Source organism: Xiphophorus hellerii, chromosome 13 (assembly GCF_003331165.1).
Source record: "Xiphophorus hellerii strain 12219 chromosome 13, Xiphophorus_hellerii-4.1, whole genome shotgun sequence".
NCBI classification, from domain to species: Eukaryota; Metazoa; Chordata; class Actinopteri; order Cyprinodontiformes; family Poeciliidae; genus Xiphophorus; species Xiphophorus hellerii.
Genome location: NC_045684.1, coordinates 801,459 through 817,156, shown reverse-complemented (window position 1 = coordinate 817,156; position 15,698 = coordinate 801,459). Strand labels below are relative to the sequence as shown.

The 15,698-nt window shown below is 46.8% G+C and overlaps 1 protein-coding gene across 1 annotated transcript in view; it reads left to right on the top strand.

The window, feature by feature from the left end:
* epha10 (EPH receptor A10) overlaps positions 1–15,698 on the top strand; it is an 80,594-nt gene that overhangs the window by 58,938 nt on the left and 5,958 nt on the right. The window contains exons 4-12 of the mRNA XM_032579962.1: positions 1,410–1,565; positions 4,209–4,538; positions 8,633–8,757; positions 9,165–9,435; positions 9,825–9,933; positions 13,119–13,174; positions 13,716–13,841; positions 14,565–14,750; positions 15,598–15,659. Coding sequence (XP_032435853.1) covers positions 1,410–1,565; positions 4,209–4,538; positions 8,633–8,757; positions 9,165–9,435; positions 9,825–9,933; positions 13,119–13,174; positions 13,716–13,841; positions 14,565–14,750; positions 15,598–15,659 — 1,421 coding nt within the window. The remainder of the gene's footprint in view (positions 1–1,409; positions 1,566–4,208; positions 4,539–8,632; positions 8,758–9,164; positions 9,436–9,824; positions 9,934–13,118; positions 13,175–13,715; positions 13,842–14,564; positions 14,751–15,597; positions 15,660–15,698) is intronic.

Sequence of the window (15,698 nt, the reverse complement as noted above, 5' to 3'; positions counted from 1 at the left end):
TTGATAAAATGAGAGGAAGAAACAAACAGAAACGAGGTTTTAATGTTTTCCTGGTTTGTTTCCTCTGATCCGTTCGGATCCGACCGGTTCTGTTTGGGATCTCACATCTTCTTCCCTGAACACTGAAAAAAAAGATCAAGAGATCAAACTTCTGTTGATTCAACACAACAAATCAAATTAAGTTCATTCAAGTTCAGTTATGAAGTTAAACATGTAAAGTTTGAAAAACTAAATTCAGTAATTGGAAAAGTTATTTTAAGTTGGAGCCACATTCAGTTTTTTTAGTGTAGATTCATTTTTGATTTAAAATGTTTTTCTGTAAAAGTTTGAGATACAAAAACGACTCAGTTCTGACGGAGTGTGTTTCCTGACGGAGTGTGTTCCTGACGGAGTGTGTGTTCCTGACGGAGTGTGTTTTCCTGACGGAGTGTGTTCCTGACGGAGTGTGTGTTTCCTGACGAAGTGTGTTTCCTGACGGAGTGTGTGTTCCTGACGGAGTGTGTTTCCTGACGGAGTGTGTGTTTCCTGACGAAGTGTGTTTCCTGACGGAGTGTGTTTCCTGACGAAGTGTGTGTTTCCTGACGAAGTGTGTTTCCTGACGGAGTGTGTGTTCCTGACGGAGTGTGTGTTCCTGACGGAGTGTGTTTCCTGACGGAGTGTGTGTTTCCTGACGAAGTGTGTTTCCTGACGGAGTGTGTTTCCTGACGAAGTGTGTGTTTCCTGACGGAGTGTGTGTTCCTGACGGAGTGTGTGTTCCTGACGGAGTGTGTTTCCTGACGGAGTGTGTGTTTCCTGACGGAGTGTGTGTTTCCTGACGGAGTGTGTTTCCTGACGGAGTGTGTGTTCCTGACGGAGTGTGTGTTCCTGACGGAGTGTGTTTCCTGACGAAGTGTGTGTTTCCTGACGGAGTGTGTGTTCCTGACGGAGTGTGTTTCCTGACGGAGTGTGTGTTTCCTGACGAAGTGTGTTTTCCTGACGGAGTGTGTTTTCCTGACGGAGTGTGTGTTCCTGACGGAGTGTGTTTCCTGACGAAGTGTGTGTTTCCTGACGGAGTGTGTGTTCCTGACGGAGTGTGTGTTCCTGACGGAGTGTGTTTCCTGACGAAGTGTGTGTTTCCTGACGGAGTGTGTGTTCCTGACGGAGTGTGTTTCCTGACGGAGTGTGTTTCCTGACGGAGTGTGTTTTCCTGACGGAGTGTGTGTTTCCTGACGGAGTGTGTTTCCTGACGAAGTGTGTGTTTCCTGACGGAGTGTGTGTTTCCTGACGGAGGGTGTGTTCCTGACGGAGTGTGTTTCCTGACGGAGTGTGTTTCCTGACGGAGTGTGTTTTCCTGACAGAGTGTGTTTTCCTGACAGAGTGTGTTTTCCTGACGGAGTGTGTTTTCCTGACGGAGTGTGTGTTCTGTCCAGCTTGTCCGCCTGGATCCTACAAGATGTCGTCGCGGCAACAGGAGTGTTTTCCGTGTCCGGCCAACAGCGTGGCGGAGGAGGAAGGATCGGTGGTGTGTGTGTGTGAGGAAGATCACTTCAGGACTCCTCTGGACAGCCCCTCCACCCCCTGCACTAGTAATGACATCACCCACACACACACCTACACACACACCCCTACACACACACACATTTCTATCTGTCATCTTTCTGCTTTTAACCAGTTTTCATTTCTGCTGATTCCATAAAGATCAGTTTATGGTTCACCCTTCCTTCACCCTGCATCTCATCCTCCTCCTCTTCCTTCTCCTCCTCTTCCTCCTCCTCCTCTTCCTCCTCTTCCTCCTCCTCTTCCTCCTCTTCCTCCTCTCATGTTTAATGTGAATAAATCTTTGATTTTCCTGGGAAGCATTCAGGAACGGTGGGACAGAAAGGAAAACGTTCTCACCATTTCACCGTAATGTTGAACTCATGGATGATCTGAACTGAAACACAATCAGGTTTTTATCACCATGACGACGGTACGGGAACAAAGCAGGGACAAACTCGCTAAAGTTCCCTGGAAACCAGGAAGAAATTCTGGTTCAGCAGCAGCAAAGTGATAAACAATGAAATCAGACTTATACCAAAATACAACATAAAATATATAAAAAATAAAATATTGTACAGAAACATTTCAGTGTTAAAAAGGAGCAAACAGCCGGGAAAAATCTAAATGTACCTGAGTATTAAAAGATTAAAACACAACAAACTATTTACAATAAGTGACAATAAAATCTGCTGATAACTGTTCAATACCAGCAGGGTGTGAATACTTATTGATCAGGAAGGATCTGTGGAAACGCTGCTTGGGGCCCCAGGATGCAACAGTCTGTCTCCAGCCGCGTTTCCTTTCACTTTAAAATGCCTGAATTGAAATTATGAAAATGAATTTGCTAAATGAAAACAGGCCAATTTCACACGTTTCTGATCAATTTTCTGGTTTTGGTTTGGAAATGGAAATAAATTTATTTCACAAAACTGCAATAAAACCACGAGTCACATGATCAGCAGCCAAACACTGCTGAAGAAAACATGAAAACTATTTTTGTTTTTGTTTTTTTGCATAATTGAGGAAATATTTTAAATTTTTTCCATCAAAGTTTTCAATGTAATTTTTCTAAATGAGGATAAAAATATTGATTTCGATTCCAGATTTTCTATCAGCTTGTAGATTTTTTCCTCCTATGCTAACATGCTAACTGGGATTCAAACCCACAACCTTCCTGCTGCCAAGCCGCCATTTCAGATCCTTTTGACCTTTGACCCTCAGAGCATCACTGAGAATGTGTCCTTTTCTGTGTCACCAGCCCGTTTCGGACCTTCTGCTGGTTCTGGGAGCCGTTCTGACCCGATGCAGGGTTCTGGAGCGGCGGCGGGTCGGCGGGTCGGTGGGTCTGTGAGCCCTGGAGAGCTTTAATTACAGCATTGATCTCCTGATCCGGCCCGATGGATTCACAGCCGTCTAACGAGCGCATTAATTAAAGTATTGATCCGCTGGTTCTGACCGGGCCCAGACCGGGCTAATCCTGCTTCAGAGGGCGGAGAGGAGGTCCGAAACGTCTCTGCAGCAGAACCGCAGAGCCAAAGCAGATCAGAACCAGAACAAAAACACAAAATCTGAAGCAGATTATTCTAGATCATTACTCCATATGTTTTTATGGAGAGAAATCATGACGTAAAATCATGGAGGTCTGTAAACATCAGGGTTAGGGCTGTAATGATTAATCTGATTAATCGATTAATCTGATTAATCGATTACTGAAATCATGGTCGATTTATTGATCGATTAATCCTTGACGCGAGTTTTTAACTGAAAGAACAACACTCAGAATGAAGTCAAAATTGTACAAATTTAAGATAAAAAAAGCAAAACATGTAAAATCAATGATAAAAAATAAAAGCTTTGTAATTCTAGTTGCAGTTTTAGTTGAAATTCATTTAAAAATCTTCTATTAATCACATTTTTCCATCCAGTTATTAATCACTTTGTTGATGTTCAGCTCAACTTTTCACACGTCGATTTTTTAGCTGCAGAATAATTTTTTATTTTTTACATAATTGGATACAAAAGGTGATGAAAGGCAGATTTTTACAGAATGTGAACCAGGAGATCTGAACAGATTCAATGTTTAGACTTTTCATTGCTGCTCTGGGTGTTTTTCTGTCGAGACTCTGGGTTTCCCAGGAAACAATTAATAACTAAATTAGTTGATGATTAATACTGCAGATTAATTTCTGGTCCATCGTTAGTAAAAAAAACACACAAGCAGAAATGATAAAAATCAAACATTTCAATATTAGATATTAATTTTTTAATTCTCATCAGTTCTAGTTTGATATAAAGGGTTATAAAACAGGGTCTCCGTTATAAAAACATAAAAATGTTTCTTACATATGTGCTTAAACTGTCTCCATGCTGTGACAGTTTGTGACCAGATCGATCTGCTTCACCTGCTCTGAGCCGCCGCCTGAAGAAATGCACCAAAAACAGCCAATCAAAGCCAGGAGGCGGGGCTTAGCGCTGCCAATCATTCTCGTGTACTACTCAAAGCACTAATGGTGGAGAAACAAGTAACAGCTACAGGAAAACCGTTTATCATGCTAACTAGCCTAGAAAAGAGCAAGGAGAGAGGGAGCATACACTAGAGTGATTGACAGCACTGAGACTCTGTTTGGCTCCATGTTTTGTTTCATCCAATCATAGTTCATGTTTTCATGCTGGTCTCCCTGACCCCGCAGGGCCGCCCTCCCCGCCCAGGAGCCTGCGCTTCTCCCTGCGGCAGTCCTCCCTGGTCCTGGACTGGGCCCCGCCTTCGGACTCCGGGGGCCGCGTGGACCTGACCTACAGCGTGGGCTGCCGGCGCTGCGGCCCGGCCCGCTGCGAGCCGTGCGGGCCCGGCGTGGGCTTCGTGCCGCAGCAGGTGGGGCTGACGGAGCGCACGGTGACGGTGGTCAACCTGCTGCCCAACACCAACTACACCTTCAGCGTGGAGGCGCTGAACGGCGTGTCGGACCTGCTGCCCAGCAAGAGCTTCTACACACAGGTCAACGTGTCCACTAGCCTGCCCCGTGAGTCCCCGTCCAACCAGAACCAGAACCAGATCAGAACCGGAACCTGAAAGCTGGATGCTGGATTGATTGTATCTGGTTCAGGCTGAAACGATTAATCAGTTTAACTGCGATTAATCGATAATTGAAGTAATTATCGATAGAACTAATTTAATAATCGATTAATTGTTAACTATATAGAGACTCAGAAACGCTGTTTGCTGAAAGAAGAAAACAGTTGGAGCAATAATGATGTAAAACTGTTAAAAAGATAAAAAACCTTCTTAGTAAATCTGTTTTACCCAGAATGCCTTGGTGGCCGTTTTATTTCCTGCTAATCTATAACTGATTAATCACCAGATCAGCTTCACTCTGAGCAGAAGGAGCTCAGATCTTCACACTCTGATGTTCAGATAATCAATCGATCAATAAAGAAATTATTGACTTTTAGGCAATAAAATGTTTAATTTCTCTTTTAAAAAATGATTTATTTGTTTTTTTGTATTTTTCAATGTATTTCTAATGTTGCATAAAAAATATACAAAAAATGAAAAATCTGCAGAATGTGCCAATTTTTATCTGATTAATCGTCAGATTAATTGATTAATTGATAGAATAAGTTGCAGCTATTCTGGTTGGACTGGTTCTGGTCGGGTTTCCATCTTGGTTCTGGTTCTTCAAGGCAGTAAAATGTTGATTCTCTTATTTAAAACAGGAACTTTGTTGTTTATTTTGATGTATTTTTAATATTAAAATTAGCTAAAATATTTTCATAAAGAATCTGCAGAATGTAAATTTTTGATGAGATTAATTATCAGAATAATAGATTTAATAAACTAATAAATTAAATAATAATAAACTAAATAATAGTTGCAGTGAATTCAGACGGATTATTTCAGGACGTTTTCCTGACGATCCGTTTCTTCCCTCCTCTGTTTGGATCAACCAGTGATCAGCGGTTCTGGTTCTGGTTCTGTTGGAGACTCAGTGACCTTTATAAATACTGCGGGGGGGGGGGGGGTTGGTGCTCTCACCTTCCTCACTCCTCCTCATCATCGCTTTATTACTTCCCCTCTTTCTCTCTCTCTTTGCTCACCCTTCAATTCCTTTTTTCTCTCTTAATAAACTCTCCATTCTTAGCCGATCGCTCTTCCTCCTCCTCCTCCTCCTCCTCCTCCTCCTCCTCCTCCTCCTCCTCCTCCTCCTCCTCCTCCTCCTCCTCCTCCTCCTCCTCCTCCTCCTCCTCTTCCTCCTCTTCCTTCTCCTCTCCTCCTCCTCCTCCTCCTCTTCCCTTTCTCTCCTCCTCCTCCTCTTCCTCCTCCTCCTCTTCCTTCTCCTCCTCTTCTCCTCCTCCTCCTCCTTCTCCTCTCCTCCTCCTCCTCCTCCTCCTCTTCCTTCTCCTCTCCTCCTCCTCCTCCTCCTCCTCCTCCTTTTCCTCTTCCTCCTCCTCCTCTTCCTTCTCCTCTCCTCCTCCTCCTCCTCCTCTCCTCCTCCTCCTCCTTCTCCTCTCCTCCTCCTCTCCTCTCCAGCTGAAAGCTGCAGGTTCATGTTTTCTCCTGAACGCTGTGATCTGCTGGTGTTGGTCTACATCTGGGTTTCTGTTCTGGACGCCGTGACATTAAAGCGCCTAATTGAGCCGCACGCGCTCAGTAGAGGCTGTGGGGAGGTGAGGGGGGGGAGGGGAGGTCTGCAGGTTTTATCAGGAGCTTCCAGGCCACCGGGGGAACAGCAGCTCCGTTCGGCCCAAAGCTCCAGGCGGCGCAGGATTAGAGACGCATGAGAGGCTGCTGCGGCGCTGCAGGTCACAGGCTCATCAAACTCTCACATTCCTGCGTTTATGTGCTTAAAACGGCTTCGGTAATAACATCCCGCCGCAGGAACGCTCATGGAGCCACTCGGCCCCAGAGAGCCGCAGCCTTTTACCCGAGGAGAGGAGAGCAGAGCATGCTGGGAGGACCGGGAGGCGGGGCGAGCATTTCCACTTCCTGAGAGATTACAGACGGCCAGGACCCACCAGGGGCTGCGCCGGGGCCGGGGGCCGCCGGGCTGCAGGGACGATGCTGGGAGGAGACGGGGTGAAGGACGAGATGCAAAGGGAAGTCTACTGACACCTGGAAACACCTGGAAACACCTGGAAACACTGGCTACTTTAGACCGCTCTGTGTAAACTGAAGGAAGTGACATCATCAGGCAGAGAACCTAATATAAGATCAGAGATAAAATGTGAGCATACATTTCCCACAATGCAATGCAGCATCAGATTAGATGACATAAACATTTAGGTGTGTTTTGCTTTTCAACCAGCAAAGAAAAATTACAGATAAAGTCCAAAAAATCATAAACAAACATCCATATGGCTCGCAGTCCTCCCAGTCCTCCCAGTAAGTCATAAACCACCAGTTTGTTTGGTGTGATCTGCGATCACAAGGCAGCAGTCGGAGGTTAGCTACATTAGCTTTAGCTTTCCTTGTGACATTTTTTACGCTAATTCATAATTGTGAGTTTATTGCAAATTTTTGAATTGTAGAAAAACATTTGGTGTGTGATGCTAACTCTCACCTGCAGGTGGCAATGTTTTTATTTCTACCCAAAGTTGGAATATTGTTTATCTTGAATCTGGAGATCATCTGTCATTTTGACAGATTGCAGTTCAGACTCCTGGCCACTGGGTGGAGACACGCAGACATTTTCAACTTTTCGCAGAGTAAGGTAGCTAAATGAATCAAACGCTTTCCTTCTGACTGCTTCAGTTTGTTCCCTGATTTCTAAACTTTGAATGCAGTTCAAAATTAAAACCTGCAGACATTTGATTAAGCTCAAATAGGTGAACAGTTCAGGCGAATTGATTCTTTTTGTCCATATCCACGTTTTGAAAAATGTCCTAAAGTAGCATCACAAAACCAGGAACTTTGATCGCAAAAATCTGAAAATCCTGTCTGGACAGTTTAGCTGCAGGTTGTTTGGTTCAGCTGATTAGCATCAGAGGGCAGCTGGTACCGACATCTGGCCCACAAGGAATGTGATCAGAACCACCAGCTGAGGATCAGGAGATCTGAAAGGCGTTTCTGCCTCTGCCTCTTCCTCTGATTCTTCCTCTTCCTCAGCCCCTGCCGCTCGGATCCCTAATTAGAAGTGATGGGAATGTGAAGCCTCAGCAGGCACCAAATGAATAGAGTCATCAGGCGACTGCAGCCCAGCCTTCGTCACCCAGTGATGGGAGATTTAATTGCAAACCTCTCGGCTGTAATTGGAGGCTATGAAGAGAAGTCAGCGTTCTGCTCCTGGTTGTTCTGGGAGGAGCTCCGGCTTTCATGACTCTCTGACTCAAAGTTATTCTCCTAATCAGAGATTCAAGCTTTAAGGTTCTGCTTGGTTCCTGCTGGATCCGGCAGGTGGAGACGCTCATCGTCCTGCAGAGACACGAGAGAGAAACTCGGCCTCTGAATCGCTGTGATGTCTTTATTCTGCTCTGAGGACACACACACACCTCCACACACACACACACCTCCACACACACACACACACACCTCCACAGGTTCAGCAGGACTGGAGCGGATCGTGTTGGTAGAACCGGAGGAGATGAAACTGAACCTTCTGGATCACAGTTCTGTTCAGATGATGGTTCTGATCCGACCGAGAGCTGAGCCCAGAGTCAGAGTGACGGCCTGGTTTAGACCAATAGGAACCCAGAGATTTGTTAAAGAGACGGTATTGTGTGTGTTACAATATTTTTATTACACAATCCAGTAACTGTGGTACTGAAATTGAAGCTTTGGGGAGGCGGAGCTTTGGGTCTACAGAAAGAGGCGGAGCTTTGGGTCTACAGAAAGAGGCGGAGCTTTGGGTCTACAGAAAGAGGCGGAGCTTTGGGTCTACAGAAAGAGGCGGAGCTTGTGGGTTGCAGTTCTGAGAGCAGCCGGTTGCGTCGCCGTCAGTAATCCGGTTGTTTCCTGGGAGCTCCGTCATTAGCAGCTCATTTAGCTTTGTTCAGAACATTCTGGCTGCTGTGATGGACCGGGCCCGGACACCAGAACCTCACAGGAGAGATCACGGCAGAACCTCACAGGTACTCTGGGCCCAGCTGGCGGTTCTGATCCACTCCTCTTCCTCTGCAGCTCCGTCTCTGATCAGCGAGCTGCGAGCGGAGAAGGTCGAAGAGAAGAGCGTCACGCTGGTGTGGAGGGAACCGCCGAACCCAAACCGCAGCCGCACCGAGTACGAGGTCAAGTACTACGAGAAGGTAACCGACCCGAACTGAACCTCTGGACCCAACCGGAACCGAACTGAACCTCTGGACCTGACCGGAACCGAAATGAACTTCTGGACCCGATCGGAACCGAACTGAACCTCTGGACCTGACCAGAACCGATCTGAACTTCTGGACCCGATCGGAACCGAACTGAACCTCTGTATTAAAAGATACAGAAAAATCAGTTCTGTCCCTCCATCATGTCCTCATGCTGTCCCTCCATCATGTCCTCATGCTGTCCCTCCATCATGTCCTCATGCTGGCCCTCCATCATGTCCTCATGCTGGCCCTCCATCATGTCCTCATGCTGTCCCTCCATCATGTCCTCATGCTGGCCCTCCATCATGTCCTCATGCTGGCCCTCCATCATGTCCTCATGCTGTCCCCTGTCCCTCCAGGACCAGAAGGACCAGAGTTATTCCACGGTGAAGACGGCCGCCACTCGGATCATTGTCAACAACCTGAAACCTGGAACCACTTACGTCTTTCTCATCCGTCCCTTCTTGACTCCGGCTCCGTCCTCGTCCTTGGCTTCTTCTGCTCTCTCATCGACCTCTTCTACTTCTGCCTCCTCTTCCTCGTCTTCATCCTCCTCTTCCTCCTCCACTCCTCCTCCCATCGACTACGGAGCGTTCAGCGCGCCGCTGGAGCTGCAGACTCTGGGCGAGTGTGAGTCCTCATGTTCTACTCAGCCAAAATCAAAACATATTTTATTAAAAAGGTTTTACAGAAAGCAGCAGCATGGAGACCTAACAACCCGGCACCACACAGAGGGATTTAAAAGCTCAGTGTCCTGAAAAACTGTCCTGTAAACTAAAACTCCAGTTCTGACCAGCATTATTACTCTGATGCCCATCGATCGGCCCGTCTTTAAAGCCCGGCTTCCAGATGCGTTATAATCGTGGGGCTGAAACGATCAATCAGATTGTTCATGATTAATTGATTATTGATATTTATGTTTTTAGAAATTGTCTGGAAGACAAACTTTAAGCTGTGTTTGACTCCAGCAGAGAGTGTGGTTTGACTGGTTCTGTTCTGACTGGTTCTGCTGGTTCTAGTAGCCCTGGCGTCCAGCGAACAGAACCCAGTGGTGATCATCGTCATCGTGTCGGTGGCTGCGCTCATCATGCTGCTGTCCATGGGGGCGGGGCTTCTCCTCTGGAGGAGGTAGGCTCAACGGATCTCCATCCATCCATCCATCCATCCGTCCGTCCATCCATCCATCCGTCCGTCCATCCATCCATCCATCCATCCATCCATCCATCCATCCATCCAGCCGTCCGTCCATCCATCCATCCATCCATCCATCCATCCATCCATCCATCCATCCAGCCGTCCGTCCATCCATCCATCCATCCATCCATCCATCCAGCCATCCGTCCATCCATCCATCCATCCAACCATCCATCCATCCAACCGTCCATCCATCCGGTTTGCTGCAGAGAAGCAGAAATAATCCTCCTGTAAATAATTTCTGTAATAAGATAATAATAAGATTCTCCAGAACCAAAACTGTTAAAATGTAACTAAAACCCAGATCAGCTTCATTTGCAGATAAACTGTCTAAATTTGTCCTTTAAGGTGCCATCTTTATGTTTCTGTGCAACCTCTGATGTTTTTGTGTAAATTAGTTTAATTTGTCCTAAAGCTGTCTCAGTGTTGCCCTCTGTAGGTTGAACGCTGGTACTGCAGTGGATTTTTTCTATTGGTTCCGATGGGATGATGTTGATGTCACACCCAGATATAAACCATCTCACTCAGCCGCGCCCCCTGGTGGCAGTGAGGATAGCTAGCGTTGCTAGCATCGATCGATAGCGTTTCTTTGGTTATTGTGATTAATTAGCGATATTGACCCCAGTGGAACCGTGTCTCCTCCGCTCCGACGGTTTGATGCCGGACGATCTGTATTTCACACGTCACAATAAAAGTCTCCAATAACGCAGAAAAAAGTCGTTAGTAACGCAAGATTTGTCATTAGTTGCGTTTTTTTGAAGAAAGTCACCAGTTGGGCCTGAAGAGTTACTTCTCCCATCCTGACCACGCCCCACTTAACCCCTTCACTCCTCTACATATTTGACCACGCCCCCCAACGTCAGGTGGGCGGGGCTAAGGTCCTACATTGGGTTAGTTTGTCTTTAGGAGCAGCAGACGGGCTGTTGTGGTCAACAAAGGATCTGCTCCGTTTCTGATGATGTAATCAGCTGGTTGCTAAATGAGCTCCTCTGACTGGTCAGAACTGAACGCTGCTTCCATCATCCACAGCGAAGTGAGTTCACCCTGCAGGCTGGGAAGCTTTTCTTTTTCCATAAATCATTCTTTAAATGAACCTTTCTGCCTCATCCTCCCATCATACAATCTGTCATCGCAGAACAATAATTAGGTTGAAAGTTTAAAGCCGAGTAAAAACATCCTTTCTCCTGCGGCGACTCAATTCTACATAAAACTTTCTCCACATTAACATGAAACACAGGATTAGTCACAGATTACACAGCCCACGCTTAAAAAATGAGATTTAATAAAAATAAGAGTTTAGAGCTCTTTTAAAAGAAAATTTACTTTTTAAACCTCGAAAGTTTTTAGGTAATTTATTCCATTTGTAAATATGGCCGCCGCAGCGCTCTGTTTACGGCGGTAAAGATGGCCGCCGCAGCGCTCTGTTTACGGCGGTAAAGATGGCCGCCGCAGCGCTCTGTTTACGGCGGTAAAGATGGCTGCCTAGGCGGTAAAGATGGCCGCCGTCTCTGGATGGATTGTAAAGTTGCTGAGAGCAGATGGTCAGCAGATGATGGAAGCTGATAGAAAGCTAACTGATAACAGCTACGGCCTTTAGTGGAGCTGCAGCCGCTGACCCGGTTCTGACCCGGTTCTGTTTGGATGTGCAGTCGGACCAGGAGTGGTGGGGTCGGGACGTGATGCGTTCACTGACTTCTTTCAGCTCTTCGTATTTATCAGACGTCGTTTCCGTCCAGATTTACCGTCTGCTGCAGAATTACGACGCATTTCTCACACTGATGACAAACATCAGATAAAATGTGATGTGACCGTTTGAAAACTATCGGATACGATGTTGTAGTTCCACAAATGGAAGCGGGACAGACTGGATTTCTTCCTTTGGATGAAAAGATCGGAACGGGCTGATCAGACCGCTGAGAAGAAGTTGGATTCGTCGCCTGGTGGGTGAATTCATGTGAGCTGAGGAGAGGAAGAGCAGCGGACGCATCCGGGTGATGCAGAAGTCCTGAAAACTGGGTGAAGTTTGAGAGAAAGGAGACACACAGCAGGTCTCTGACACACACACACACACACACGCACACACACACACACACACACTGAGCATCGGAGCTTGACTGAGTCGGATCGATCCGGAGTTTCGGAGCGTTGCTCCATCCCTCTTCAGGAAGCTCAGGCTTGGCTGGTCAGAGCAGGGATTGTTTTTCTGTTCACTGACCACGACTAGCTGTGTGTGTGTGTGTGTGTGGGGGGGGGGGGGGGGGGGTGTGTGTGTGTGTGTGTGCGTGTGTTTGAGGAGCTGAAGGAAAAACAAAGTAGCAGGATATTAAAGTTGAGGTTCTGTGATGGAAACTGGACCGGACCAGCAGATTGCAGGGAGCAGCTGAGGTCAGAACCGTCAGGAGGATCAGCTGATCTCTGATGATCTCTGATGATCTCAGCTGGATCACATCAACCTGCAGGACAAATCGCTGCGGCTGGACAGACGCTGGTGGAGCCAGAAGGAAAAGTTTCCAGCTGCTTGAATTCATCGTTAGCAGAAAATCAGATCTGAAATTCTGAAGGAAACTAAAGCTGAATTTTCTGTTTCACTCATTTGGTCTCATTCATTTTATTCCTGATTTTTTCTGTTGAACTGCTTTTGTTCCAAAACACAGAGATACAAACTGTGGGACATTCAGGCTCCATTGTTCACACCAAGCCCTGTTCAGTCCATTGTAACTCCAGTCCGTTTAGAAAGTCCGGTTCGGTTGGTGAGGTGTGAACGCTAGTTGACCTCTGACCTCTGGTCCTCCAAATCTCATTCTGAGTTCAGTTGAAATAAACTCTGGTTCAGTTTGAATGTGAACACTAAGCGGACCGCAGGTCATGACCTCCATCTGGTTTCTGCAGAACAATCATAAACTGAGTTTAAAGACACAGCAGCATCCATAATCCATAATCACCTCCTCATTCACATCGTTTGTGTTGTTCAGATTATAAATCTGTGGGCCAGAATGAAATGTTCTGGAGGTTTAATCCAGGTTCTCCCCTCAGAGCCGGTTCTTCGGTTCCAATTAATCTGTGGTTCTGACCCGTGGTTCTGTGGTTCTGACCCGTGGTTCTGCTGTCTCTCTCTGCAGACAGTGCGGCTACAGCAAAGCCTCCCAGGAGGGAGACGAGGAGCTCTACTTCCAGTGTGAGTCCTGAATCAGAGCCGATGTTTCGGATCAAACTAACGTTAACGTCAGAGACGCATCGGATCGGCAGGATCGACCTCTGGAAGGTCAAACTGCAGGTTCCCAGTCAGATTCAAGTCCAGACTTTGACTTGTCAAGTATTTTATTCTAGATTCTGGTGCAAATATCTTATTACATTTGAAATGAGACAAAATGATCTTAAAAATAAAATTTCAGCTTGTTTTCGGTCAGTAGTTACTCAGTATTAAAGGGGCGGTGTCGTAAAATCGAGTCTTTAGAAAAACATGAAGCCTCCTCTCTGTAGCTGATTAGATTCTCTGCAGAGTTTCCAGACAGAAAGAAATGATGAGAGTCTGGTTCTGGTTCTGATTGGATCAAAGCGCCTCATGCTGAACAATCAGAGCCGCTCTTTGTGTTCTGCTGATGGAGCGAGGGGCGCCAGGGATCACCTGTTCACTTCCTGTCAACGATGTGTGTTTCCTGTCTCAGTTCCCCTGACCCGGTTCTGTTTAACCAGCTCTGGGCTTCTCTGTGATCCAGTTAAGATCCCGACACGGCGGACCTATATCGACCCGGAGACGTGTGAAGACCTGCTGCAGGCCGTCCACGCCTTCGCCAAGGAGCTGGACAACCAGAGCATCAAGATAGAGAGGATCGTCCACACAGGTACCGAGTTCTGGCTGACTGGACCAGAATCTGACCGGATCTGATCCGACTCCACAGATAGAACCGCACCGCTCGGCTAGCTTGTTACAGCTTGTAGAGCCAAGAGGGGAAACTGTGGATTCATCTTTCAGAGCCACGTTGTCTTCATTAGTAACGTCAGTTTCAGCCTGCTGACGAAACATTTAGTCTGTAAATGTTGACACTGAAGCTAAATATTTAGTTTCAAACTAAAGATTTAGCTCAGAGTACTTAGCTTGTAAACTAAATGCTTAGTATGCAAGCTACATATTTATCTAACTAAATATTTACTTTAGAGCTAAATATTAAATTTAAGCTAAATATTTAGTAGGTAAGCTAAACTCTTAGCACTGAGCTAGCTAAATATTTACACAAACTGCATATTTACTTTTCTAACTAAATATTTAGTTTGAAACTGACATTTATAAATCTGTGAACAACCTCAGAGTTTAGTACAGTGAAGATCGAATCATAAAAGTCCCTTGTTTCTGTTAAACCTCTTCATTATTTCTACGTTATGTTTTCACCTGAACCATAACGCGAAGCTGCTGCTGCCTCTGACCTCAAGGTGGCGCTGTCCATTTCCTCCCATTAACCCTGAAGTTTATCAGATCGATTCCTGGTAATAAATCTGTGTTTTCCCTCATGGCCGTTTGGGAAACGCTGAGCTGAAGCTGTGCCTCTGCGCCGTGTCGCCCCCTGCAGGTGACTTTGGGGAGGTGTGCCGCGGCTGCCTGAAGCTGCCCAGTAAGCGCGAGCTGCCGGTCGCCATCCGGACGCTGCGGGCCGGCTGCTCCGACAAGCAGCGCCGCTCCTTCCTGAGCGAGGCCGGCATCCTGGGCCAGTTCGACCACGCCAACATCATCCGGCTGGAGGGCGTCATCACCACCGGTGAGCCGGGGTCAGGGGTCGGCTCTGTGGGGGGGGGGGAGGAGGGGGAGCAGAGGAGCTGCAAATAGCAGCAGCTGCAGATGTGGAGGATCCAGTAATTGGTGCTTCAGAAGCAGCAGGAGCTGAGATGCTCTTCAGTCCCTCCCACCGCCTCTCTCACACACACACACACACACACAGCCCTCCACCTGCCTCCCTCCCCCGAAACACCTGCTCTCTCTCTCTCCTGCTCGCCCACACGACAAAATCTCCTGTTTTCCATCACTGAAGCCCCAACGCTCCTGTTCCTCTGATTGGACCAGATCAGTTCTCTGAATCAGTTCTCTGGTTCAGTTCTTTAGTTCAGGTTTCTGGTTCAGTTCTCTGGATCAGTTCTTTAGTTCAGTTCTCTGGATCAGTTCTCTGGTCCGAGCCTGGAACACGGATCCATGTAGAACTCCAGCTGCAGGAACCAGCTGCACCTCTGGATCGTCTGAGTCTGGAGGCTTAACTATGGAGGACTGATCCTGCCAAAACTGCCATTAGATGTAGAAATAAATAAATAAATGTGTGTGTGTGTGTGTGATGTTGATGTTGGAGATGAACACTAATTCAATCAGGCAAAACATTATGACCACTTTCAGGGGAATAACACTGGTTCTCTTCATCATGGTCGCCGTCAGTCGGTCCGGCAGGAAGTCAACGTTTTCTGGTCCAGATTCATTCTGTCTGGAAAAGTTTCTGTTTCTGCAGGATAAAGATGAATCAGTTTGTTTCTGCTCTCATCTCCTCCTGCTGGGTTCCTGAACCCGACCTCTGAGTTTAACCCAGCAGAACCAACTGGACCCGTTTCTCTCTGTGTCTTCAGGAAACACGATGATGATCGTGGAGGAGAGCATGACCAACGGAGCCATGGACTCCTTCCTCAGGGTACGGCTCCGCACTCGCTCATGTTTTTGCCCTCATGAC